We start from the raw sequence: 27,444 nt of genomic DNA, 5'->3' as shown, positions 1-27,444 counted from the left end.
GGGGTCCTCTTGGACTACGGGCTATTGCTATGTGGGCAGGTGGAAGGTGTCTAGGAAACCTTTTGCCTGGTTCCAAATGGGACACCTGTTGAGCCTTTCCTGCACTCAGAGGATTTTGAAACTCATATCATTTTTGCAACGCATCCTCATGGGGCTGCCTTTAATGATATACCAGATACCACATTTCAAGCAAAATGAATAAGCCTATTTACTAACTGATACTAGGTGCCTGAAGCATATTTACACTGCAGTAAATATGCCAGTACACTTCCAGATGTGATTTAGGTTATGATGATATAGACATTTAACAAATAAGGAAATAGTTTATTGTACATGTGTTTTTCTTTTATCGTGGCAAAATTTACATTTAATGGCAACTTGGGATGGGCTTCTGGACACTGAAAATGGACCTGAAGCTATAAGGTCATGATCTCCTCATGTTCAGATAAAAATGACAAGTTCACATTGTTATTCTGAATTTGGTGATTCTATCATGCACTCAAATCTTCCTATGTAATATGGGAATTGTAAATTGGAATGATGTAGATGTTACACAGATTTTTATACATTAAGTTTGAAATCTTGCTCTTCAAAATATTCAAGGCTATCTACAACATCTACTTTCCAGATCACCATCTGACTAATGGCCATGACTGGCCACTCTTTAAAATGGCCTAGTTGATCTAAAGGATTAAAGCAGATTTCCCCAGATGGATGCTTTCTAGATATGTTGTAGTACAATTGCCATAGGTCACAGTTCACAGACTTTGGCTTGACTGTTCTGGGAACTGTGAAAATTGTAGGGCAGCACATCTGTATAGCACCTTGTTGAAAAATGTAGACTTTATTTATTTATTATTATTTATTATATTTTTATACCGCCCTTCTCCCGAAGGACTCAGGGCGGTGTACAGGGCAATAAATATAAAAAAGAGAATACAAAAGTTAAAAAACGATTAAATATAATGCCCAAATTTAAAATTTAAAACAATAATTAAAAACATATTAAAACCCCAACCCTAACCCATCAGACCAGGTCAGATTGCTCAAAAAAATACGTTTTTAGATCGCGCCGGAAGGAGCGAAGGTCGGGGGCCATCCGGAGCTCAACCGGCAAGCGGTTCCACAGGTCTGGCGCACCCACAGAGAATGCCCTCCCCCTGGGGGCCACCAATCAGCATTCTTTGATCGGAGGTACCCTGAGGAGGCCCTCAACTTTCAACTGGGTTTCTGTTTGCTTCTAATATAGGAATGTCCACCAAGATAAACTCAATATCTGATTAAAATACCTTACATGAGGTCAGACAATTAGTCCTTCTCACCAAGTTGCCATGACTTTTCAACAAAATAATTCTAAACAGAAATTTTGTGGCACTTCACTCAAACTCAGATGTTACCTATGTAATTATTTTCTCACAGCCATGCTACTATGTACAGCATGAATTTGCAGATTTATCTCTGACACTGGAAATGTCTAAGAAATAATGAAGGTTCACTAGGAATCTATTTAATAGATTGCAAGACTGAGAATAGAGATGAGGGGTCATTGGTGCTCTCTAAGCTCTGTTGTCTCTTGCAGATGTTTCATCATCCAAACTAGGTAGCATAATCAATGCTCTGATATTACCTAGTTTGGGTGATGAAATGTATGCAAGAAAACAATCAAGCTCAGAGAGCACCAAGGACCCCTTATTTCCACCCCGAGCTACAAATGGCAGTTTGATATGCCTGGCATAGAGAGTTTGAGAAATTTCCCTTTGGGGCAGTTGGAATGAAGCTCATAAAAGGGGAAAAAAATCCTCAGGTAAGTCCATATTCTTGGTTCCACACCAATGATAGTTTATTTTTGGTGGAGCCTTGGTGGAGCAGTGGGCTAATGCCTCCTTAGGTAACACCAGCTGCCTGCAATTAGTGCAGGTTTGCATCCCACAAGGCTCAAGGTTGACTCAGCCTTCCATCCTTCCGAGGTAGGTAAAATGAGGACCCAGATTGTTGGGGGCAATTAAGCTGACTTTGTAATAATGCCGCTTGGGGTGTGTGTGAAAGCCCTAATAAAGCAGGCATATACATAGAATGAAGGCTATTGCTAAGCTTGTAAGCCACCCTGAGTCTTTGGAGAAGGGCGGGATATAAATGGAATTAAAATAAATAAAATAAATAAAAAAAAATTTATTTGCTAATCTGATGAATCTTCTTGGCCAAGTCCTGGAGCCTGCCTGTAGCAAAAAGCAGCATCTTTGGGAGTATCTTTGCATCCAGAGTTAGAAGTAGCCTTACCATCTGGGTTCTGCTTTTTCTCTTGCTATAGGGCTCAGCAGGGGCCAAGGAACAATGCTCCACAGGGAAATTTACTGTCAGTGGGGAATGCTGTCGAGCCTGTAATCCTGGGGAAGGAGTTGCCCAACCATGTGGAGTAAACCAAACTGTCTGTGAACCTTGCCTGGACAGTAAGTAACATTATTATTATTATTATTATTATTATTATTATTATTATTATTATTATTATTATTATTATTGCAATAAATATGCTGTACTTACATCACACTTTTTTCTTTGAGAATTGAAGCAGCATTCTCAAGGTTTCTCTTCATTATACTCCACAAGAACAGTTCTCTTGCTTAGGCTGAACTAGGAGAAACTGATGGGTCTAAAAGTAATAGTGAGCTCCATGCCTGAATGGAAATTTATGCAACCTTTTGGATCAGTTGATTAATCCAGTATTTGAAGAATCGTTTTAAAGGCAGAATGGAATCTCATTTGTGATCAGTGGCCAACCAAATGTCAGTGACCATGATACCCTACTGAACCATCTATGGAGGCTAGGGATTGGGGGTACTGGTAGCTCCAGTTGGTAGTGGGGAAGGGGAGGTTTCCAGTCACCATTCAAAAGGTCATCAGCAAGATACCCTAATCCAGGGGTAGGCAACCTTGGGAGTTGAAGTCCCCGAGTCATAAAAGAGCCAAGGTTGCCTACCCCTGCCCTAATCAAAGGAATCAAAGACCATTTAGAGACTTTAAGGACTTTTCTGTCTTGGGAACATACAAGCATTGTCCTGAGCATGTCTTCAGATTATAATTCTCCTTTGTACTCAGAAGAGGATTAAAGTTGCATGTCCATTTGGGTATGAACCCATATTTGTAAACCTGCTTTTTTGCAGGCAAAGGGGAAGTCCAAAAAGTAACAGCTTTAAAAAAAAAAAACCACCTTCAATGCAGGTTTTTTTTCCAGCCTAATGCTTTTCAACTACTTTATCTATTGAACTGATTTATATTCTGCCTTTCTGCTACATGCTTAGATTCTGCTACATGCTTAGCTAATTATATAATAGGTAAAGGTAAAGGTTCCCCCGCAGATGCGTTCTAGTCATTTCTGACTCTAGGGGCCAGTGCTCATCTCCGTTTCAAAGCCGAAGAGCCAGCGCTTGTCCGAGGACGTCTCTGTGGTCATGACTAGACACCAAAGGCGCACGGAACGCTGTTACCTTCCCACAGTAGTGGTCCCTATTTTTCTACTTGCATTTTTACGTACTTTCGAACTGCTAGGTTGGCAGAAGCTGGGACGAGTAACAGGCACTCACTCTGTTATGCGGCATTCTGGATTCGACCCGCCAAACTGCCAACCTTCTGATCTTCTAACCTTCTAACCCACTGAGCCACTGCGTCCCTTAATTATATAATAGAAATAGTCAAAAGGATTGTGTGGAGCTATAATCTACAACCTTCTTAGGTTTTATGGTCATTGGGCATTTTGGATGGACATAATCACAGAGTAGTCCATTCATTTTAGAAGGGAACCCTGTTTAAATTGTTCAGGTAACAAGTTGCAGATATACTGATTTTGCCTGCCAATGAATTTTACTTTGCGACAATAGGGTAAAGTTTAATTGAATAGTGAAAAACAATATCCATCCTTTCTTCCATTTAAGTTCTTTTTTTTTAAGAGGAGGGAAATGTAAGAAACTTCTGTGAAAGTTGCAGTCCATAAAATAAGCTGGTTTTAAGTATTTTTTTTATTGTATGTACACATCTTAGGCCAAATGTCACTGATTTTCCTGTATGCTTTAATAACAAAACTACTTTCACTAATCCTTTCATAGAATTTGTAGATAAACTGTCTTCTTGCATATGTCTATTCATTATGAATCAAGTATTGATTGCTTTAAAACTTTGGAAATTGTGATCATGTGACCATGGCTCACTCTGTGATGTCCTAATTGGAAGTAGCCAAGTACCAATGACCATGGGGGCACTGTGATGGCCAGAACTTTGAGGATTAATCATAACTACCACTTGTTCAACACCATTGTAAATTCAAATGAGTGGTCATAAACCAAGAACCACTGTATACCCAAGTATAGTAGTAAATAGCAAAGCAAATTCTTCCTTCTTAACCTAGGCAACCACTGCTCTCATTGCACATTGTTTTTTAATTGTATGTTCAAATAATATCACATTTACTTCTCCAGTGCATTTAGATAAATAATAGCATACAAGATGTTTATATTTTGATTATCTTGTTGGTCAGTGCTTTCATTCCAATACAATCTGTCTGCTTATAAATAATATTAACATATATTCAATAAGCAACCCAACATCCTAAAAAGGACATCAAATAAGTTATTCTTTTTATACTTTACTTTACTTTACTTTACTTTTATTAAATTTGTATACCGCCCTTCTCCCAAAGGACTCAGGGCAGTTAACAGGGCATATATAAATAACAATACAAAAATTAAAAAGGAATTAAACAAATGCCCAATTAAAAATTACAGTAGCAATAAAAGCAATAAAAGACCCATTAAAAACCCTAACATTCCCCCATCAGGCCAGACCAGCTAGTTCAAATAAGTGGGTCTTCAGACCGTGCCGGAAGGAGCGAAGGTCCGATGCCATCCGGAGCTCAACCGGCAGTTGGTTCCATAGCGCCGGAGCGCCCACAGAGAAGGCCCTCCCCCTGGGGGCCACCAGTCGACATTCCCTGACCGGAGGCACCCTGAGGAGGCCCTCTCTGTGGGAACGCACGGGGCGGAGGGGAGTCGACGCCAGCAGCAGGTGGTCCTCGAGGTACCCCAGATACAAATTTATCCTAAGCAAGGAGGTTGCAGCACTACAGCAAGTATCCTGCGAATCAAGATTATTCAATGAAGACAAATTTGGAGAAATCTATACAGGTAGTCTTCAATTTACGACCACAATGGAGCCCAAAATTTCTGTTGCCAAGTGAGACATTTGTTAAGTGCATTTTGCCCAATTTTACAATATTTCTTGCCACAGTTGTTAAGTGAATCACTGCAGTTGTTAAATTAGTAACACAGTTGTTAAATGAATCTGGATTCCCCATTGACTTTGCTTGTTAGAAGTTTGCAAAAGGGGATCATATGATCTGAGGACACTACAACTGTCACTAAATGAACTGTTGTAAATTGATGACTACCTGTATATTCCTAAATGTCAGAATTTAGCATTTCCATAGGACAATATTTTTTCCAGGGCACTTTTACTATGATAGAAGTGTTCCTTTAGAAGACTCCATAGGGCAGGACCAGTGGTGGGATTCAAATATCTGAGGGAACACTTGCTGCCGGCATCAAGCTCCCTTCGTCCAGTGCGCTCCCACAGGGAGGGTCTTCTCCGGGTACCGCCGGTAAGAGACTGCCGGCGGACAACACCCAGGGAAAGGGCCTTCTCAGTGGGGGGGCCTGCCCTTTGGAACCAGCTGCCAGTGGAGCTTAGGACCGCCCCCGACCTCCATTCACTTCGACGGGACCTGAAGACCTGGCTCTTCGAGCTCTCTGGCCCAGGCTGAGAATTTTAATTTTAATTTTAATTTTAACTGGGGTTTTATTTGTTCAGGGACGGATGTAATTTTTTTTAATCTGTTTTTAACTTTTGTATTTTTTCTTTTAATCACCCTATAAACCGCCCCGAGTCCTTCGGGAAAGGGCGGTATATAAATATAATAAAATAAATAATAAATAAAATATGTGAACAACCAGTTCTCTGTGTGGATGCCGCTTCCGGAAGTCCATTCTGGGTCTAGGCAACAAAAAGTTAGCTACCGGTTCTGCCGAAGTGGTGCAAACCGGCTGAATCCCACCATTGGGCTTTTTTATTGTCATAGAACGCTCAGAATGGAGTTCCAGCACCTTTTTTGGATGGAACCTTGTAGGGTAGGCAAGGCGGGTTGTATGACATGTGTGAGTTCCGGCACCTTTCACAAAAAAAGCACTGGGCAGGACACATGATAATAATGAAGCAACAAGCAAGCAAGCAAATTTTGCTCTCTGAGTTAAAGGAGAAACAAGTGTCCTCTACCTCTAACAGAGGAATCTTGCTTTGATGGTGATGGAACATCACTCTCAAATTCTAACTTAGAGAGCCCAGAGATGATGGCCTGGAACACATGTGTCTTAAAGGCTGCTACTGCTGCTGCTCTTCTTTCATCTTCTGATCTACTGAGATGATTACCTAACTTTGCCTAATGGTACAGACAGGATTCCTGCCAGCTAATATTAAGCACCTCTGAGGAACCAACCTGACATACTAGCATAGTTGAGTATGTTTAAACTGTGCTCTTTTTAGACAAATGTAAATCTACATTTATCAAGTTTAGCAATCATGCATTTTGATCCTTCAGGATTTTCTCAGCACAAAGCTGAATCTGTATTTGATTACCCGCAGATTCCTCTGATGTCTTCAATTTTCTTAGTAACTGAGCTATTCCATAACTGTTATGAAAATTCTTTGAATATATATGTTTATGATTCCCATCATGTTCAGGGAAGATCTTCTGAGTAATTCATTTTTATTTCATTCTCAGGAAGTCATTTTCCTCTATAAAATATTGAAAAGCTGGCTATTTTTTTGTTTCCAAAAAACAAAGTCCAAATATTTCAGCCACTTTTTCTCTGGAAGTTCAATGGTTTTCATCTAAGTTGCTTATTAGGTTGCACCTTTTTGTGCTATTGTTTTAGAATTTCTCTTTACCACAGGTTGTCCCTCGATATAGCATTTTTAAATCTTTCTGCATCAGTTTCTTTAAAAAATATAATCTGTTACACACTGTATACTATATTTGCGGTACAGTATATCTGAAACCAAGAACATGACCTTGCAGTAACCACTAGTAAAACATTCTCCAAGGTTATTTCTCTGGTCCTCTACTACAATATCACACCCTCAGTGTCTTGAACCAAAGAAATCTAGGTTCATATCTCAACTAGGATTGTAAATGCTCTGCTTTCATTCACTTCAGCATTTTTGTGGAGTTTCTGCAAAAGTAAAATAACACTCCAAACTCCTACGGACTATAGGATAGGAGTCAAATAAATCAATGAAAACACATCTAAAACTCTGTCTTAATCTGCCCAGAATAATAATCCATTCAGGAAATTATATGTTAATGCTTCTGGAGAATGCTTAGTTTTAGGCTTTGGAGGTTCTCCAAGAGCAGCAGGAATAATTATAGTATTACTGCTGTTATTGCTTTATGTTGCCTTTCATTTTCTGGGTGGGATACTGTGAAACTTATTAAAGTGCGTACCTCTCAAAAACAGTTCTGTATTTCTGTTTATGTCTTAGAAGTATCCTTAATTGTGCTTCAGAGGCTGAAAGAAAAATAAGGTATTTAATACTCCCTCCTTCCACTTGCTCCTTTAAACACCAACCCATTGGGTAGCTTGGGGTCAATTTAATATTTTTCTGGAAGAATGTTAAACTGGTGGTAAGAGCAGCTCCAACAATAGTTGGGGAGGGAAAGGCACATAAGTACCCCCTCTCTCTGGTGCTTCATTGTGCAACTCCTCCACCTATCAGCTATTGTTCAGGCTGCTTTTTGGACACAATGTAATGCTGCATTCCAAACAGCACCTAGCAGGCACCCCGAATGGGGCCAGAGTTGCACCATGGGGCAGCAGAGAGAGAGAAATCCATCTCTTTTCCCCCCCAGTACATATCATCTTCTTCATCTATAATTCACTGGCTTCTATTCAGATTGATCTAGGTTTGTAGACCTGTGTGTAAAGGGAGACTATTTGAAACAATGGAGGGAAGTGCCCAGGAACCATAGCATATCACAACCAGTCAAAAGTGGCCAAGAGATTCTGTGCACCAAGAGATTCTGTGCAGATTGTGTGCCTTCCCCCTAAGGATCACCTGACCATACCATAAATAAAATGGTGAATTATGTCAAACTCTTACATGATAAAATGGCCTCAACATATTGGCTCATCAAAGGAAGATACCCTATTTTAACATTGGAATAGCTAAATGTGGCTTTAGGTTGCCTTAACTATGGGTTGGTAACAAGATGGTAAGTTTTGGGAGAAAGCATTAATGGTTAAATGCAAACAGGAAAGGGCTTCTGGACTTCATCCTAAGCTCAACTAATGTCATCCTCTGATGGATCACTTTTATATCCTGATATTTCTCCACTTGCAGATGCATCATTTATTTAAAATATATATATCAAAAGGCATTTTCTTTCCCCCAGAACCAGCATACTGGAGACTCGGGGGCTCATGTAGAAATTAAGCAATTGATTTTGTTTGTTCTTTGGGTTCTGTTGTAGATTGTCTTTAAATATGAGCAAGCCTTTTTCTGTAAAATTCTAGGAAATCTCATCCTGGACCAGAGAAGGCCTGCTTCCACACCTTCAAATGCATGGAGAGCCCAGGCAATGACAGGGCTGGGTGGAGGAAATGTAAAGTCTCTTCTGCTCTTCACAGCATTTGTTAAAATAGCTAAAAATAACCTTCTTCTGCAAAATCAATGGCTGCTACTTAATCTCAACATGGAAGGGCAGCAGAGATGCAGGATATCAAATACCAACTAAGAATCTGACCTTGGAAGAGTTGCTGTATTGGCATTTGACTGTGCAGGAAAAAAATAGAGAAGCCAGTGGCCACGTTTTGCAAGATGGGGGGTGGAGGGGTGGCAGGAAGAAATACAAAGCAAATTGGTTTTGGGTCTCGGATTCTTGTCAAATCTCAGAGGGCTCAGATACCCATTTAGCACTTTTCAAGAAGAACAGAAAAAAAGAAGCTTTTTGAGCTGGGTGATTCATTTAATCTGCCATCATTTCAAAACATCATCTATGTATCATTTAAAATTTATTTTAAAATTGGAGAGAGAGAGAGAGAGAGAGAGAGAGAGAGAGAGAGAGAGAGAGAGAGAAAGAGAGAGAGAGAGAACCATATATAAGGTGTGTGGACAATGACTGTATCCTTATATTACTAAATATAAAGAAAATGATATAAATAATTAAAACAAAGTAACACAGTACTGCAGAAATCATATACCACTGTATATACCACCAAGACAAGCTGGATTTCCTCTCTTATAACTTTCCAAACTGTCAAACAGCAACGAGATAGGCAATTTTAGACTTAGGATTTAATGATTCCATCTCTCCTCATACTTATTTAGCTAATTAGTTATTTCAATGCATATAGCCATTTATATCAAACCTCAAATGCATGATTCTAGGTAATTAAAAACTGCAAAAAGAGCAAAATGCAATTTTAAACATATAAAAAATATTAAACTATATAAAATCTATGGAACGGAATCTATAGCTGAGATATAAAAACAACTGGCAATCAACACAATCATTGCATAGGTTCTATTACCCATCCAGATTCCCAAGCCCGATGGCACACCCATAGCTTTAAGGCTTTACAAAAGTCCAGTGGTGTTGGGGCCAGTCTGATCTCTGGAGGGATGATGCTCCAAAGGGTGGATGCTGCCTGTCTCCAATCAAATGATATTTTCTAGAAGGTAGGAGGCAAAGCAAATCTCCCATGCTGGACCTATGGCTTTGGTAAATATGATTGGAGAGAGTCAGATAATCTGGTCCCATGCCATTACTGATTTAATAGATCATCACCAGCACATTGAATCTGGAAGCATATTCTGCAACTAGTGCAGTTTATAGAGCAGAACATCCCAAAGATGACCTGGACGACTGAGAATTTCCATAGATATTATGGAGTAGATGTATAATCTATTGAGGAGCACACAGAACTGCCTACACAGCCACATTTTACCATAACTTCCAGATTGCTGCTCATTGGCAGCTCCAACCACTGCACTTGGCTAGGTTCTGAGTACAGATTGAGTACTTTTAACTCCTATTGAGTTAAGGAGAGCCCATTTCTTCTTTTCTTATTCATTTTGGCATCAAATTCCAGAAAGTTACTGGATGGCAATGTTTGCTGCCTCATCTGGGAGAGCTATTTGAGAATATGGGTGGGAAGAAGGCTCACTATTAACAGATTAATTATTTGTCTACCACATTGGAACTACAGATTTATGTCTACCACACGAGAACTCCCACATTTGTCTACCACATTGAATGCAGCATAATAATGTATGTGGGCGGTGGTAGGGACAAACACATATGCTTCTGTTTCATGTTAACATTGCATACAGCTGACCTTGGTGTTGTCCTTGTGGTTCTGAGATGTTTATAAGTTTTGCAAAATGAGAATATATGGTTTGGAATCCATGGACCCAAAGGAAATATTATAAAGACAGGAAAAAAATTAAAAAACGAAAGATAAATGACAAAACCATTCTAAGGGTTTCCTCCCAAATGATGAAAAATGATGAAGATTAAATTAGAAAGGATTCAGGGGGAAAAGATGCTTTATTGACAATAATAAAAAAGCAAAATTCATAGTTGGAAAATATGTTTATTAGAATTAACCAAAATGTCAGACAATAGTGAGATGAATTGAGTTTTTCAAAATTTACAATGTTTGTTCCAAGGCTGAAGAACAATTGGTCAGATAGATTTTTTTAAAATTTTTGATTGAGTTTATATCTGCTCAGAAGTTGGTACCATTAGATAGATGCAATTTACCTCCAAATAAATGCATGTAAGAATGAGTTGACTAGCCCTACACATTTAATTGACAATATTTTAAGAATCATGTATGAATTATCCTTTTTTAAAAATATAAATAATTGCAGTGATAAGAATGCAAAGTTCAACCTTAAATTTCAGTCAAAGTTTAGTGGACAGAATTTCCCTTAAATCTAAAAGCTCTCACTTGCTTCATAACCTTCCAAAACAATTCTTCAAAAGGCAAATTTCTGATTCCCACCCCCCTCATATTTACTTTGACTTATAGATATACCCAGAGGCAAGTGTACAATAGGCATGTTATATATAGGCAAGTGTACAACTATCAGACTAGCTAACCCTCCATTTGATAAAGTGACTAAACTAGTAGACCAGCAAAATGCTCTAGTATACTTAGATTTCAGTAAGGCATTTGATAAAGTAGACAACAACCTACTCCTTGTTAAACTAGAAAAAGGTGGAACATACAACATCACCACCAGATAGATCTGTAGCTGGCTGGCAAACCGTACTCAACAAGTAGTCCTCAATGGCACTACATCCACATGGAGAGAAGTAAGCAGTGGGGTACCACAAGGCTCCCTCTTAGGCCCAGTACTCTTCAATATCTTCATCAATGACTTAGATGAGGGAATAGAAAGGGAACTCATCAAATTTGCAGATGACACTAAATTGGCAGGCGTATCCAACACCCCAGAAGACAAACTCAGGATCCAAAAAGATCTTGACAAACTTGAACAATGGGTCTTATCCAACAAAATGAGTTTCAATGTGGAAAAGAACATTTTTGCACTTAGGCAGAAAAATTAAAGGCACAAGTACAGATTAGGTGAGACCTGGCTTAAAAACAGCAACTGTGAGAAGGACCTTGGAGTTCTAGTGGACAAACACTTCACCATGAGCCAGCAGTGTGCAGCAGCAGCCAAAAAAGCTAATACAATCCTGGGTTATATAAATAGAGGCTTAGAAACAAGATCTTGTGAAGTATTAGTACTGCTTTATAAAACCCTAGCAAGACCACACCTGTAATACTGCAGCCAATTTTGGTCACCATATCACAAAAAAGTTGTTGAAAGTCTGGTGTTCTCATGACAAGGAGTATGGCTTAATTAATCTCTTGTTCTAGGCTGAAAAACTCAGCCATGTGGGCCAGTCATTTTCCTTCCCTGAATGTGGTGCTGTCTTTGCACCAGTCTAATAGCCCCCATAAATAATTCAGTTTAGAGTAAGGGATTATGCAGATTAATGATAGCTGTGTGCTTGGGCAGTCCAGCCAAAGCTGGATGTAAATCCCACTTCATGCAGAGATGAGAGAAAGTCTTAGCAGATTAGAAGAATGTGAAGATCTCTTATGCCATTTTAATAACATATAGGGATACCATGATGGCTTCTGATTGGGGTGATGGTGGCGGGTATTATGATACACAACTATGCCTTTCAATAGCCTTTGATGAGCCCCTCTAGAGTCCTTCCAAAAGCAGTTGCAGTTTTGACTCTGGCAGAAGGAGAACTCAAATACAAAAGGAAAATGATCATAGTAATGATTTGCCAATTCATAGTAATGATTAGCCCAAAACCCTTAGTGCACTTTTGAAATATATTAGCAATGAATTCAGATTTCTAAGTGCAAGAGATGAGCATTCTATTACTCAAGCTATCTCAAGGTTTGCAGGAGTTCAAATAATGAGAGTATGTACAACAGAATGGAATGTTTTTTAAGAGCTTACAACTGCCTTGTTGGTAACTATTCTATAATTTTAGAAGAGGGTTTGGTGCTCAGGAAGATCAGTTGTCCCTTTCTTCTTGTAAATCTGCTAGGTGTAAATATTTGTATTATTTCCAAACTGTGGAAATACATATCATGTATACCAAAACTGCAGCTTTTCCAATTTTTTTCCAGCTCTTTTAGAAATAAGTCTTTCTCCAGTTCAAGGTTAGCTGTCCTAGATGTGACATGTAAAATTAGCAGAAGACACTACTCCCAAATTTTCCTTGGTGTGAATTCAGAAGGACTTGCCATAATTTGCCAGAGTTCCTTTGCATGTCAGTCAAGGGCACAGCTAATAAAGCAGAAGAGTCAGTTTGTTAATAGGAAATTTAGAAAATTATAATGATTATTTTTCAGATGTTTATGTATTATAAATGGCATAAATGCAAATTATGAAACTCCTTAATTATATTTCCTGTAATTTCCCATCATTTATGTTTATTATTTTAATGAGATGGAGAAAGACATGAAAGTTCAGGAGCAGAGATTGCAGTGACAGAAAATCTCTCAGGTTGATTAGTGTTCAGTTGGAGGAGGAGGAGGAAGGGGAAGAAACGGAGAAAGAGGAGGGAGAAGATATCCTATCCTATCCTATCCTATCCTATCCTATCCTATCCTATCCTATCCTATCCTACTCTACTCTACTCTAGTCTACTCTACTCTACTGTATGAATAGAAAAGTTAAAAGAAGGATGTTCATGGATAAGGGATGAGCCTTAGAACTGCTATTGCAGTGGAGTAGGATGATAGCAATGTGAATACCAAATGGAACCGTCCTTTTACAGAAGACATATGGCTAAGAAGAGTCCTCATGGCGCAGTAGTTAAAGTGCAATATTGCAGGAAAATTCTGCACACATCCTGGAGTTCGATCCTGATGGGGCTTCAGGTTGACTCAGCTTTTCATCCTTCCAGGGTCAGTAAAATGAGGACCCAGATTGTTGGTGACGATATGCAAGTAATGTTTCTTCATTGTAAACTGCTCAGAGAATGCTGTAAAAAGTGCTATGGGGCAGTATAAAAGTCTAGATGCTACTGCTACTCCTAAGGAACAGTGATAAGATACCAGTGAAATGAATCTGTTTTTTGGAGCACTCCCCAGATCCCTAAAGTATTACATCAGCCTACTTTTTCTTTTTAATTCTACCAGGGTGCAATTTCTGGGAACATTTAAATATTCTAAAGTGTAAGGTAATATTTAGAATATCAGACAGTGATTTTAAGGACAATCAATCAGGACTTTCTGTCATCTTGTTACCCTTTTGGTTGTGCAGGCTTTGCAGCTTTGGAGGTTTTTATTGATTATGGGTCATTACATTGGTGTTGACTCTTAGCAACTATATAGCTAGATTTTCTCCATGATGAACTATCCTTAATCTGGTCCTCCTCTTCCCAAAATGCATTAATCACCATTGATTGATTGAGTAATTGTACAGTATCCACCCGCCTTGCTACTGGTCATCTTTTTTCTTCTCTTTCTTTCCATCTTTCTCAGCACAAGAGCCTTTTGCAGAGAATTGGGTTTTTGGATAATGTGTCTGAAGCATGATAATTTGAGCCTAGTCATTTGTGCCACAGGTAATATCTCTAGTTTGAATGGTGATCCATTTGTTTGTTTTATTGTTGGCTACAGTACTTTCAGAAGTCTTCTGCAACACCAAAATTTGAAAGTGTCAGTGCCATTCTATTCTGCTTCTTCAAAGACCAGTTGGTATTTTTCTCAATAGAGTTTGCAGATCCTTTGAATTTTGGCTACTGGAGAAGTGTCATCAGCACAGATGACTGAACTTTCCTCCTCTTGTTTTGAAACCACACTTGCCTTCTTCAAATCTCTCTCTCTCCCTCCCTCCCTCTCCCTCTCCCTCTCTGTCCATCACACACACACACACACACACACACACACACACACACACACACACACACACACACACACCATGTAGATTGAATAAATAAGAACAGTGTTTTAGTCCAAACTAGAAATAGTTTGGCTCAGTGGGTTAGGACACTGAGCTTGTTGATCAGATAGTCAGCGGTTTGGCGGGTCGAATCCCGAGTGCCGCGTAACAGAGTGAGCGCCTGTTACTTGTCCCAGCTTCTGCCAACCTAGCAGTTTGAAAGCACGTAAAAAATGCAAGTAGAAAAATAGGGACCACTACGGTGGGAAGGTAACAGCGTTCCGTGCGCCTCTGGCGTCTAGTTATGCCGGCCACATGACCACGGAGACGTCCTCGGACAAGCTCTTCGGCTTTGAAACGGAGATGAGCACCGGCCCCTAGAGTCGGAAACGACTAGCATGCATGTGCGGGGGAACCTTTACCTTTTACCTTAGAAATAGTTTGCTTTGCCATTCCTGTCTGGTTTATAGCTCTGGCCTGTACATAGTTTAGTATGAGGACAATAACATGTTCTTGGATTCCTATTTTTCTAAACAACTTTGAGAGATTCAGGTAATTAAAACAAAGATTTTTCTGTAATCAATGGCACATATTAACTTCCTTGGTGTATTCTTTGCTTTCTCAATTACCCATCATACTGCATCAGCAGCAATATCTTCTGTTCTAGAGGCTTTTCTAAACATGAACACTGGCATCACTTTTTCCATGTAAGGCTCTAACATGCATTGTATGATCCTAAGCATTATTTTAATAGCATGTGAAGTTAAGCACACTGTATGATAGTTTGCACACTTTGTTAAATCTTCTGTTTTTGTCATTGGAGTGTGGATTGAACTCTTTCATTCTCCCCCCACTGTTATCGTTCTTCAGATTTGTTGGCAAACCTTGGTTAGAATCTTTACTGATTTTTATTCTGGGTATTCCATCAATACCTGTAGCCTTCTGACTTAGTAATGGCAGATTGCTGATATTCTAAAGTTTCTTGAAAGTTGCAATGAGTAGAAAGGCTGACATAAATATGTAATATGGTCCAAAGTATTTGGATGTTGACATCTTTGCTAGGACGCTGAGCTTGTCGATCGGAAGGTCAGCAGTTTGGCCGGTCGAATCCCGAGTGCCGCGTAACAGAGTGAGCGCCTGTTACTCGTCCCAGCTTCTGCCAACCTAGCAGTTCGAAAGCACGTAAAAATGCAAGTAGAAAAATAGGGACCACTCCGGTGGGAAGGTAACAGCGTTCCGTGCGCCTTTGGCGTCTAGTCATGCCGGCCACATGACCACGGAGATGTCCTCGGACAAGTGCTGGCTCTTCGGCTTTGAAACGGAGATGAGCACCGGCCCCTAGAGTCGGAAACGACTAGCACGCATGTGCGGGGGAACCTTTACCTTTACTTATACTCCTTCCATCTTTCTCTGATCTTTTTTGAATTAATTACTATCTGTCCATTGTTATCCTTCAATTTGAGACTGGAATCTGGTTTTGAGTTCAGAGATCTTTTGGAAGATATTCTTTCTTTCTTTTTTTCATGTGTGTTTCCACCAATACGGTTTCTCGTCTCTTTTCACAGCTTCTGAAATTCTTTGTTCTTTCTAGAGATATTTGTCTTTCTTGGCTTTGGCTTCTCTTTTCTTTTTAACAATTTCCACAGTTTGTTTTTATATTTAGTTTGTTTTCTTCTCCTTCTTCATTTTTGGTAGATTTCTTTTCACATACAGTTTTGGTGGAACCACATATAGATCTAATGTCTAGAGATAGATCTGAGCACATGCTTTTTTGGAATCCTATTTGTGTTCTGTTTTCAACACTATGGAATAACAACAATAGCAACAATGATATTTCTCCAACTTTGTTATGTGAAGTAAAAGAAGAAATAGTATCCATCACAGGATGTGATTGGTTCAGCAGAGATCTTGAAATCCTGGTTAAGGCATCACAGGAAGGGGTTCCTTACCTCATCCTGATCTATAGGAACTCTTCATCTTACCATTTTGAATCCAGTTTCCCTGATACAACTATCAATTTTGAAATACTATGTAATGATAATTGCATGTATGAGATGGATTAGCGGCAGGAAGGACAAGGGAGACACGTCTTTGTTCAACTAATTTATTTAGTCAGCCCGGACAACAGAACAGGGGCGAACATGCCTTATATAGGCGGCTGTCAAACGGGACAGCGAATCAGCTGGGCGCGTTTTCCCGCCAAGAACAGGGGGCCAATTGGTCAGCTGTTAGGGCAGAATCTCCCTAGAGACAACGCTAGCTAGATAGCTAGGCAGGGGATCCCGTCAGCTGGTTTTGGCGCGCGCGGCCGGCGTTTTAACAGCTCGCCGCCGCTACTGCACATGCGCCAACTTTGACAGCTTGCGGCGGCCGCCGAGGGCTTGCCGCGAGTTTGACAGTTCGGATTGAAGTACGCATGCGCGCCATTTGACAGCTGTCAAACGGCCGCGTGTATTTGTAGGCCGCGAGAGCGGCTGCGCCTGCGTGGTCTTTTGACAGCTGTCAGTGCGGCCGCGAAAAAGCGGCCTGTGACAGCTGTCATTATGTCTTTGAGTATATTGCACCCCTTTCCCCCCCCCTTGAACTGAACTCATAACTTTGTGTAAACTTCTAACTGGTGTTGGAACTGTTTGGCGAACTTCCGGCCCATTCGAAATCCGACAAGTATGCTGGCGGCCTCTTCTGACGCGTAGATCTGCGAGGTGCAGGTTCTTCTATGGGTTCGGGGGCTTCTACGGGGGGAATGGGCGGTGGGTCTGTATGGCAAGGGGTATCTTCCTGGTGGTCGGCGCTGGGGGGTTCGGGATTTTCAGCCGCTGCTTCTGGCGTGGTGGTGTTGGGGGGTGACCGGGGGCGAAGCTGGTCTGCGTGCCTCCTACACGTGAGTCCCTTGCCCACGTTGATGGTGTATGACAGGGGCCCGGTTTGATCGAGAACCACCCCCTGGGTCCATTTATCCCTTCCCCCATAATTTCGGGCCCAGACATTTTGTCCTTTGGTGAATGTTTTGTGTGGCAGGGTGTTGGTTTTTTCGGCCGCTGGCCTGTCTGGGTGCAGTCTGTCTAGTCGAGTGACCAGTCGGCGACCCCATCTCAGTTCTGCCGGAGATTTTCCGGTGGTGGACACGGGAGTGGTGTGGTGTGCGAGGAGGAAGCGGGCGAGTCGGCGGTGCCAGTTTCCGACGATCATTCTGCGCAGAGAGTCCTTGGTGGTCTTCACCATGACCTCTGCGAGGCCATTACTGGACGGGTGGAACGGGGCCGATGTTGCGTGTCTAATACAGTTCCTCCTCGTGAAGATCTGGAAGTCACGGGAGGTAAATTGAGGCCCATTGTCAGTAATTATGACATCTGGAAGACCGTGGGTGGCAAAAACTCCCCTTAATGCTTGAATGGTGGCCTCTGAGGTGGTGCTTGAAACCGGGAGAACCTCCAGCCATTTAGAGTAACTATCTACAATGATTAAAAAGGTTTGTCCCTGGAATGGTCCTGCATAATCGAGGTGGATGCGGGACCAAGGACTGGAAGTGATTTCCCATTTGTGAACTGGGGCGTGTGGAGGGGAGGGTCTGGTTTGCTGGCAGAGATAGCAGCTGGCCACATGCTGCTCGATGTCCCTGTCTAAAGATGGCCACCAGACATAACTGCGTGCCAGGGCCTTCATTTTTGAAATGCCAGGGTGACCTTCATGTAGTGTTTGGAGAACCCTGGCCCTGTGGCATGAAGGGACTATTACTCTGCATCCCCAGAGGATGCAGCCTAGATGTGTTGAAAGTTCGTGTCGTTTTGCAAAATATGGTTGGATGGGGGTGCAGGGGCAGGTTGATTGCCATCCTGATGTGACCCATGAGAGTACCCTGCTGAGGGTGGGGTCCCTGGTTGTGGCGTGTGCGATGTCTTTTGCTGTTACTGGGCATTCCGTGAGTTCTTGAATGGCCAGGACTTGGCCGGCTGGGGCTGGGTCAGTGTCTATTTGAGGCAGTGGGAGCCTACTGAGGCCGTCTGCATGGGACATTTCCTTTCCAGGCTTGTAGATTAGTTGATAAGAGTAAGCGGATAGGAATGTCGTCCAGCGAAGCATTCGCGGGGATAAGATTTGCGGGGTTTGGCGGTCCCATGTGAATATGCCTAGGAGAGGTTTGTGATCTGTATAGATTGTAAAGGGTCTGCCATAGAGGTAATCGTGGAATTTCTTAATTCCAGCTACTATAGCCAGGGCTTCCTTATCTATTTGCGCGTAGTTGCGCTCGGTTTTTGAAAGTGTCCTAGAGTAGTATGCGATTGGGGCTTGCGTGCCGTCGTTGAGGGAGTGGCTGAGGACTGCCCCGATGCCATAGGGTGAAGCATCGCAGGCGATGCACAGTGGTTTGGTTTCGTTGTAGTGCGATATGGTTGTATCGCTGGAGAGTAATTGTTTTAGCTGTTTAAAACTGTCATTATGAAGTGGGGTCCACTGCCAGGGAGCCCCTTTGTCCAGGAGCCTATGGAGTGGTTCTGCTATTGTGGCTTTTCCGGGCAAAAATGAATGGTAAAAGTTTAGGAGCCCTAGGAATGCCTGGAGCTCCGTTTTATTTTTTTTGGGGGGTGCGGCTTGTATTGCTTGTATTTTTGCATTGGTGGGGTGAATGCCTTTGCCGTCTATTTTGTACCCCAAGAACTCTGCGGAGGGTACTCCGATTGAGCACTTTTCCCGTTTTAATTTTAAGCCAGCTGCGCGGAACCTTGAGAGGACTTCGTGCAGCCTGGTTGCTAGTGAGTGGGTGGAGTCGCCCGCGATGAGGATGTCATCAAAATACGGGCAGACTCCAGGGATGCCCTTGAGAGTTCGTTCCATGACTTCCTGGAATATTCCAGGTGCCACGGAGATGCCAAATTGGAGGCGGTTCACTTTGAACGCCCCTCTGTGCGTTACTATGGTTTGGGCTTCTGCGGTTTCCCTGGTTACAGGGAGCTGCAGGAAGGCATGTGCCAGGTCTAATTTGGCAAAGATGGAGCCTGACCCAATTTCTGAAAGAACATCTCTAACTGATGGGACTGGGTATGCGTGGGGATTGAGTGTGCGGTTGAGGGTCGCTTTATAGTCTGCGCAGATTCTCACTTCACCATTGGGTTTGACAGGTGTCACGATGGGGGTTTCCCAAGTCCCGCTGTCAGTGGGTTCTAGGACTCCTAGCTTCAGCAAGCGGTCTAATTCCCTGTCTATTTTCGGTTTTAGGGCGAAGGGAACTTTCCTGGCTTTAATTCTAATTGGTCCAACCTCCGGTTTGAACTTGAGGTCGATGGGGGGGCCGTTGTATTTGCCCAGTGAGCCGTCAAACACATCCGCAAATTTTTTGCAGATATTTTCTAGAGAATTGGTTTGGATGCGGTTTGTCCCTTCGAGGCGAATGCCTAATGCCTCAAACCAATCTAATCCTATTAAGCTAGTTCTTGGTTGCCTTGTTATTTGGGCTGTTAAGTGGCCTGAGAATTTTTTAAATTCGACTTTCAGGACGGCCTGTCCCTTTAAATCTATCTGCGCCCCTTGAAAATCTGCCAGCAAGACCCTGGAGGGTTGAATGGGGATGCGGTGATTTGTTCTGTTGGCTATTTTCTGGAGGGTGTCCCCTGACAGGATGGAAACGGAGGATCCTGAATCGACCTCCATTTCACAGGGGATTCCTTGTATTTTCACCCACGTTCTAACTTTGGCTCTGGGGATGTTGTTAGCGGAAGCTTTTGTTAGGGAGCATACGGACTCTACAACCCCTGGGGAAAGGCGGGGAGGGGCGGTCCTACCTGTGGGGATCTCATCAAGGTCATGGAGGGTCTCCCGGTTTAGGCTGCGACAGGCTGATCGGATGTGGCCGGTTTTGCCACAGCCGTGGCACTTCGCGTTCCTAAACCTGCAGGTAGCTCTGGCATGGCTTCCGCCGCAGCTTGCACACTTCGACTTGGCGTTGGTCAGTGTTTTCTTCGCGTTGGGGGCTGTCTGTCGGTCCTGGTTGCGGTTCCTTTCCCGGCCGGCGACCATCCGGTTGAAACGGGAGAGGATTAGTTAGGCTCCGAGGGTCCTTGGTCAAGCTCCCGGGCTTGATGGACGGTGGTGCCCGAGCCTTCTCCGAACGCCTCTGCCTCGTCGCGGTGGCTGTCTTCGTACACCATTATTTCTAGGGTGAGCTCTGCGAGGTCCATTGTGGGCCTTGCCACGAGCTTCCTCTGCAGACGCGCGTTTTGGAGACCGGCGATGACCTGATCGCGAATTCGGTCCTCCAGGTCGGGAAAATGGCACTTGCGGGCGGCGTGTCTGACGGCCGCGATGAAGGCGGTGGAGGTTTCACCTGGTTGCTGCTTCCGTCGGGCGAAGTAGAGTCGCCAATACAGCTCCGACCGCCTTGGCATGAAATGTTTGCTGAGGCGGTCAGTGAGCTCGGCGTACGGAATGGTGGCGACTGGGTCCGGGCTGCAGAGGCCGACAGCGATGTCGTAAACTGCCGGCCCGCTGAGGCACAGGAGCGCGGCGGCCTTGTGGCGGTCCTCCGTGATTTTGTTTACGAGGAGGTACCCCTCAACCTGGCCCCAATGCGACTCCCATCCTTCTGGGTGCCGGACGTCGAACTCCCTCACATGTCCTAGGTTTGCCATGCTGGGTCCGCGGTACTTAGGGCGCCTGGATGTTCAGCTTGTCCGGTCGGTGACTTAGCTAGTGACTTCAGCGTTGACCGGACAGCGACTTCCAAGGCTGTGACTTCAGCTAGTACCGGGATCCCATCCTCGTCGCCAGGTGGATTAGCGGCAGGAAGGACGAGGGAGACACGTCTTCGTTCAACTAATTTATTTAGTCAGCCCGGACAACAGAACAGGGGCGAACATGCCTTATATAGGCGGCTGTCAAACGGGACAGCGAATCAGCTGGGCGCGTTTTCCCACCAAGAACAGGGGGCCAATTGGTCAGCTGTTAGGGCAGAATCTCCCTAGAGACAACGCTAGCTAGATAGCTAGGCAGGGGATCCTGTCAGCTGGTTTTGGCGCGCGCGGCCGGCGTTTTGACAGCTCGCCGCTGCTACTGCGCATGCACCAACTTTGACAGCTTGCGGCGGCCGCCGAGGGCTTGCCGCGAGTTTGACAGTTCGGATTGAAGTGCGCATGCGCGCCGTTTGACAGCTTTCAAACGGCCGAGTGTATTTGTAGGCCGCGAGAGCGGCTGCGCCTGCGTGGTCTTTTGACAGCTGTCAGTGCGGCCGCGAAAAAGCGGCCTGTGACAGCTGTCATTATGTCTTTGAGTATATTGCATGAGATTGTACTTATTTTTTTTTAAAAGCCAAAGGCTCCAGTGGGGAGAATGGGAATGTGACTAGGGCTAGCAGAGATTAGTTCAAATAGTTACCAGAAGTGAACAATGACCCAAAGGCACATCAGACACACACAGAGACTGATACAAATACATGGAAATGAATATCTTGTTTTGTTTTGGCCCTTCCCACTACTTTTTTTAGAGCACAGTGGTGAAAAGCTGTTATCTTCAGTCCAGAGAAGCCTTTGTACCCCTATTTTAATTGAAGAGTGCAAAGATTGCATTGGGGCATGCAATACAAAGCATGTGTTCAGTCACTAAGTTATAGCACTTCCCCTATCATAAAAGTCTTCCGTGGTGCTCTCAGAAGCTCCTAATGGTTTAAAAAAAAATCTCCTAGCTGTTTAATGTTCCTTTCTTGTAATTTAGGATTCATTACTCCTTTTCCCAAGAATTAACAAGGGGGGATTTGACAGAGGCTGCTGACCAGGGCAGGGATAAAGGCCATGCTCTCATTGATAGTGACAGCAAAGGGCAAGTTTAAATGAGCACCCAGCATGTCGTGATGGAAGCATTCAATCTGTAGAGTGACTTGTGCATCCTGTTATTCAGAAGAAAAATGGCTATTTCCCAAGAATATCCTCAGGAGATCAGAGAGCTCATTAAGACTAATGTGGTACATTAAAAGGGAGAGCAAAATGGGGGTGAGTGGGTAGGGTCTTAGACTGGTCTGAAAGCAAGAAGGAAGGAAACATATCAGTGGTAAATTAAAGCTGAATCCTTTAACACCCATGGGAAAAGTGGATCAATCCCTTCACTCAGTATGGGGCTATGGTGGGCTAATGAAACAAGGGCAAAGAAAAACGCATGGCACACTCATTGTCCATACTCAATCCAAAATGCTTCATATTTATTTGCCACCATAATTTGTCAATTGTCGGTTGTGGTCTCTGAAATAGGGCTGGACAAATTTTGAAATCTATTGAGAAGTGCCTCAGACTTTACCTTGCTAAAAGCTCTTCTCTGTTATGTATTAACACAGCCTGAGTTTCCACATGTGCCTGGAAAAGAAAGTTGTGGCTGCTTTAAGTGGTGCATGATCCCTCAGAATAGCCACAGCTATTTTTCAGGCTCATGCAGGAATCTGAAAAGAGTTTAATGGCTTGAATAAATAATAGAAAGTGCTGTGCTCATGAGGGGCTCCAAATGCTTATTTTGAATACTGTTGGAACTGTGCCCATTCTGAAAGTGATTTTTTTCCAAAGACGTTTGTGTAAGTGTGTATGTAACTTTTCTATGGGTCGGATTTTACCCAAATTGTGCTTAGAGTCACATGGCACATTTATTTTTGTTAGTAAAACCCAATTTACAATCTTAAGCAGACTGGGTTTGCACAAAAAAACTAACCAAGGACAAACCTAACTAGCTTATCTAGTTGTAGATATAACTGTTTCATCTGATTAAACAAATTTTACCTACTCCTTTTTGCACTCTTCACTGTGGGAGCTCTAATTTACAGAAGCCACAGCAGATCCTCTATGCCAGGGGTCTTCAAACTTGGCCCTTTTATGACTTGTGGACTTCAACTTCCAAAATTCCTCTGCCAGCATGAAGACCCCTGCTCTATGCGAAGGAGAGGCATGTCTTTGGAGCTAGGAGCAAACTTGAAATTTAGGGAGCATGTGGCATGTGTACTCAAAGTATAGTTGCTGTGGAAGACTTACCTATTTACAAAATGCCTGCCATGGTGGGCATCAACAATCCCAAGTTCCTATTCCTAGGAGATGAATGAGTCCTTGCAAAGATGTTTTCTATACAATCTTTTGGGGATTTTTGTGGGAGTTACCAATATTCCAGCAAACAAACAAGCAAGCAAATAAATATGTTGCTAGAGGCTGGAGCTTTGCTTTGCTTCTTATTTTAAATAAGTTTAAATAGCAATGAGGCCATCAAGGGAAGCGTTGGTGAGACATTAGTTCCCTGACTCTCATGTTGCCTACATCTTTAGGAAGGCACTGTACCTTTAAAGATTATTCTCTTAATTGAGTTCTGAAGTTAGGGCACTGGATTCCAGCAATGGCAATAGATTTATCTGCACCAGATAAATATTCTATTTTAAGTGCAATATATTTGTGAGAAATAAGTAGGAATAAGTACCGGTAGTTGTATTTCAAAATCTTTTGATAAACCCTTACTCCAATCCGCACAGACCTTATTAAAAATGTTTTACATGATTTGTTTGTGTAATAATCCTTAAAAGTTTATGATGACCACGTAATTGTCCACATTAGAAAGAACTTGGAAATTGGTGGAAGAAAGGAAAAGGGCAGGTTCCTGAAGGGAAAGTAAATGATGGAAATGGATTCTCTCTTTTACATATAGTTTAGGATCCGGGACGTGGTGGCTCAGTGGGTTAGGACGCTGAGCTTGTCGCTCAGAAGGTTAGCAGTTTGGCAGGTCGAATCCCGAGTGCCGCGTAACAGTGAGCGCCTGTTACTTTTTCCCAGCTTCTGCCAACCTAGCAGTTCGAAAGCACATAAAAATGCAAGTAGAAAAATAGGGACCACTATGGTGGGAAGATAACAGCGTTCTGTGTGCCTTTGGCGTCTAGTCATGCCGGCCACATGACCACAGAGACGTCCTCGGACAAGTGCTGGCTCTTCGGCTTTGAAACGGAGATGAGCACCGGCCCCTAGAGTCGGAAACGACTAGCACGCATGTGCGGGGGAAACTTTACCTTTACCTTTACTTTAGGATCAAAATGATATTTTGATATTTTTCTGTCCTATTCTTCATTCAAATTAGAGACCACAGGGAGACTAAGGCTAAGTACTTGTGCAGTAAATAATCATCCTGGATAAATGCTTATGTTCTGACTTTCTCGCATAAAAGGTCAATTCTTTTGAGCTAGCTGGTGACTGTGTTCCTATAACCTTTAAAACAACTGTTCCTTCTACAGACATTTTGGGGGAATGATAGCATGGGGAATTCTATGGGGGGGAAAAGCAGACAAGGAAGTAGTAGATATGGGACAGGTCAAGGAAAGATTGTTTTACATTCAAAACTAAATTCCCTGAAGAGAGCAAATGAAACCCAAGACACCGGAACAATGTGGCAGGTCAGCAGAAAGTCAGCAATTTTGGCGCTCTAATCTAATGTTTACGTTGGACACCATCATGTTAAATCTTTCCCATAACTAATGGACGGAAAACAGATGCAAGTCGGAGCATGATCATACATGATCCTCCACACTACCACCCGTACATAATATGGAGCAAAGGTGGTGATGGTGGAAGGCTGCCAACCTGATGCTTATTTATTTATTTCCTTCTTTCCTTAGTTACCATTTTTATAAGCATTGTTAAAAAAAAGAAACCTACCAAATCTCAGAGAGTAAAAATGGGCTTAATGCTACGCCTCTTCAAAAGACACCCAAAACAAAAGAAGCCTTGATCTTCAATTTCTTCAAATGAATCAAAAGTTGGTACCATTCCTTCTAAGATGCCATGAATATTTGGGGAGCTAACAGTGAAACAATGAAGCCACTAAGATAATAGATGACAGACAGACAGACAGACAGACAGACAGACAGACAGACAGACAGACAGTGTATAAGACAAAAATGCAAAATCACAGCTGAATAGATGTGACAGTTCATGGTTCACCACCTGCTTGGTACTTCAGATCATCTCCTTCTTCTTTATTTGAATGTACTGGGGAAAAAACCCTCCCTTATCATTGTTCTCAGCATTGCTCAATAGCTCATCCTGAGGACCTTTTAACAATTGAATTTTAGTTTCCTTGTCACTGTCTGTGACAATTACTTGTGTCATTTTGGTCCAAGAAAGCAATCCGGTATGTTTGAGAAGACATATTTTATTACAATACACACAAAGTTTATGGTTGTGGTGAGATGGGTGGCAAACAAATTTAATAAACCATAAAAACAAACAAATAAATTAGTTGACATTGGTGGGAGCTGAAGCATCTGGAAGTTTCCAGACCCTGGAACAGAATGATGTAACCTGAAGCCCACATATCTTAAAGTTGTCAAGGCTGAGAAATACTGCTCTAGTTGCCCTCCCACACATTTGCTGGCATGCTTAACAGCTTGAACATGAGTAGAATAGCAGGGACAGACACGTTGGTCTGTTTACTGCCCTTGTTGTCCATGCACCTTGCCCTTTAGGCTCCACATGTTCATCTAAAAGAGAGTTGAAATGAGTACAATACACTGCACAATCTAGAAATTTGTTTTATTAAAGATCTTAATTGTGTGAGGGCACGTTATGGGAGATGTGGGATGCCAAGTTACAGTGTATTATAAGCCTTTATGTCTTCAAGCTAAAGTCTGAACATGCTAGGATTTTTTGGTTCATTCCCATTGCCTTACATTTTGATATCTTAGCTATTCGTTCTCTTGCTTAAGAATCCTATCTAGCATTCCTTTGACATTATTAAAATTGGCTTTCCTAGAATTTGAGGTACACAAGGATTCCAGCATTGTATAATTATTTTCCCACAAATAACTTAAAAAAATCATTATGCAGCCAACATGTACAAAAACACATGTTGCCAAATAGTGTTATTAATATTAAATGTGATATATGGAACTGATATGGATTGGAGTAATTTTAGATAAATTTTGCTATGGTTATAAATTAATGTATAAACTAATAGGCATATGTACCAAACTCTTAGATTTTGTGGTGTGGAAATATATCATTTGACATCACTGATCATGTAGCTAGACTGATTTTCATTGAGTAATTTGCATTGGAGAGCTTTTACATGACATTTGAAAAAAGCACATTATCCTATTAGGCAAATTTAATGAGAAAATATTTTCTCTTCATCTCAGTCTTATTTTCATATATATTTTCTGAAAAGCTGCATATTAGAATCCAATGATATTTACTCTTTGTAAAATATCTATAATTTGTCTCAGGAAAGTGTTGCTTTTCTTTGATTTGTTGAGTCCAAGCAAGTGTTTTTATGCCTCCCCCCACTATTTTCTTATTTATTTATATGCTGCCTTTACTGAATTATTTTTATAAATAATTCAAGGTGGTGAACATATGTAATACTCCTTCTTCCTCTTATTACTTACTTGTTTGGCTTTTCTCAATGTACAAGTTTTTGACATTAGAGTTACTTCATCCTTTTTCTGAGGCATCTCTTCTATGTGTCCTTAAGTAGCTACATTACAATCATGGGAGTCATTGTACAATGTCTTGGTTACACCTATTACTTCTCTGTTCACCTCCCTCCCACCCCCCATCCTTCACCCCTACCATACATGCACCATGTTGATTTTGTCTGAGCTTGAAAACTCAGAAGGTCTGGTTAACTGCTCTGGTTTGAAGAGCACCTGAGAATTCCAGGACTAGTCTAGACTATATTGGGAAGTCAAATGCACCAGAGAAAAAGACAGCAGTCAACCATTGCTGTTGAAATGAAAACTGTATGAACTTGTTCATGAAGTCCTCAAGTATCAGGCTTAATTGGAAGGAGACCTTACCATTTTATTAATTTCTCATATCTTGTACTGTGTATAAATGGACATAGAAAGAGTTACTAAAAGCCTTGAATATTAAACTTCAGGTTTTTCCAGCTATTTAATTATGAGGTTCTTAGGAATCT

The 27,444-nt window shown here is 42.1% G+C and overlaps 1 protein-coding gene across 1 annotated transcript in view; it reads left to right on the top strand.

Annotated features, from left to right (window-relative positions):
• The window catches only part of NGFR (nerve growth factor receptor), a gene marked incomplete at its 3' end in the record, with an annotated part of 75,382 nt that overhangs the window by 16,179 nt on the left and 31,759 nt on the right, over nt 1-27,444 (top strand). The window contains exon 2 of the mRNA XM_083376505.1: nt 2,309-2,447. Within this exon, the coding sequence (XP_083232631.1) occupies nt 2,309-2,447 (139 nt within the window). The remainder of the gene's footprint in view (nt 1-2,308; nt 2,448-27,444) is intronic.

Source organism: Vipera ursinii (genome assembly GCF_947247035.1).
Source record: "Vipera ursinii genome assembly, chromosome: Z".
Lineage (NCBI taxonomy): Eukaryota > Metazoa > Chordata > Lepidosauria > Squamata > Viperidae > Vipera > Vipera ursinii.
The sequence above is the reverse complement of the archived record's forward strand: the minus strand, read 5'-3'. Positions and strand labels throughout refer to the sequence as shown.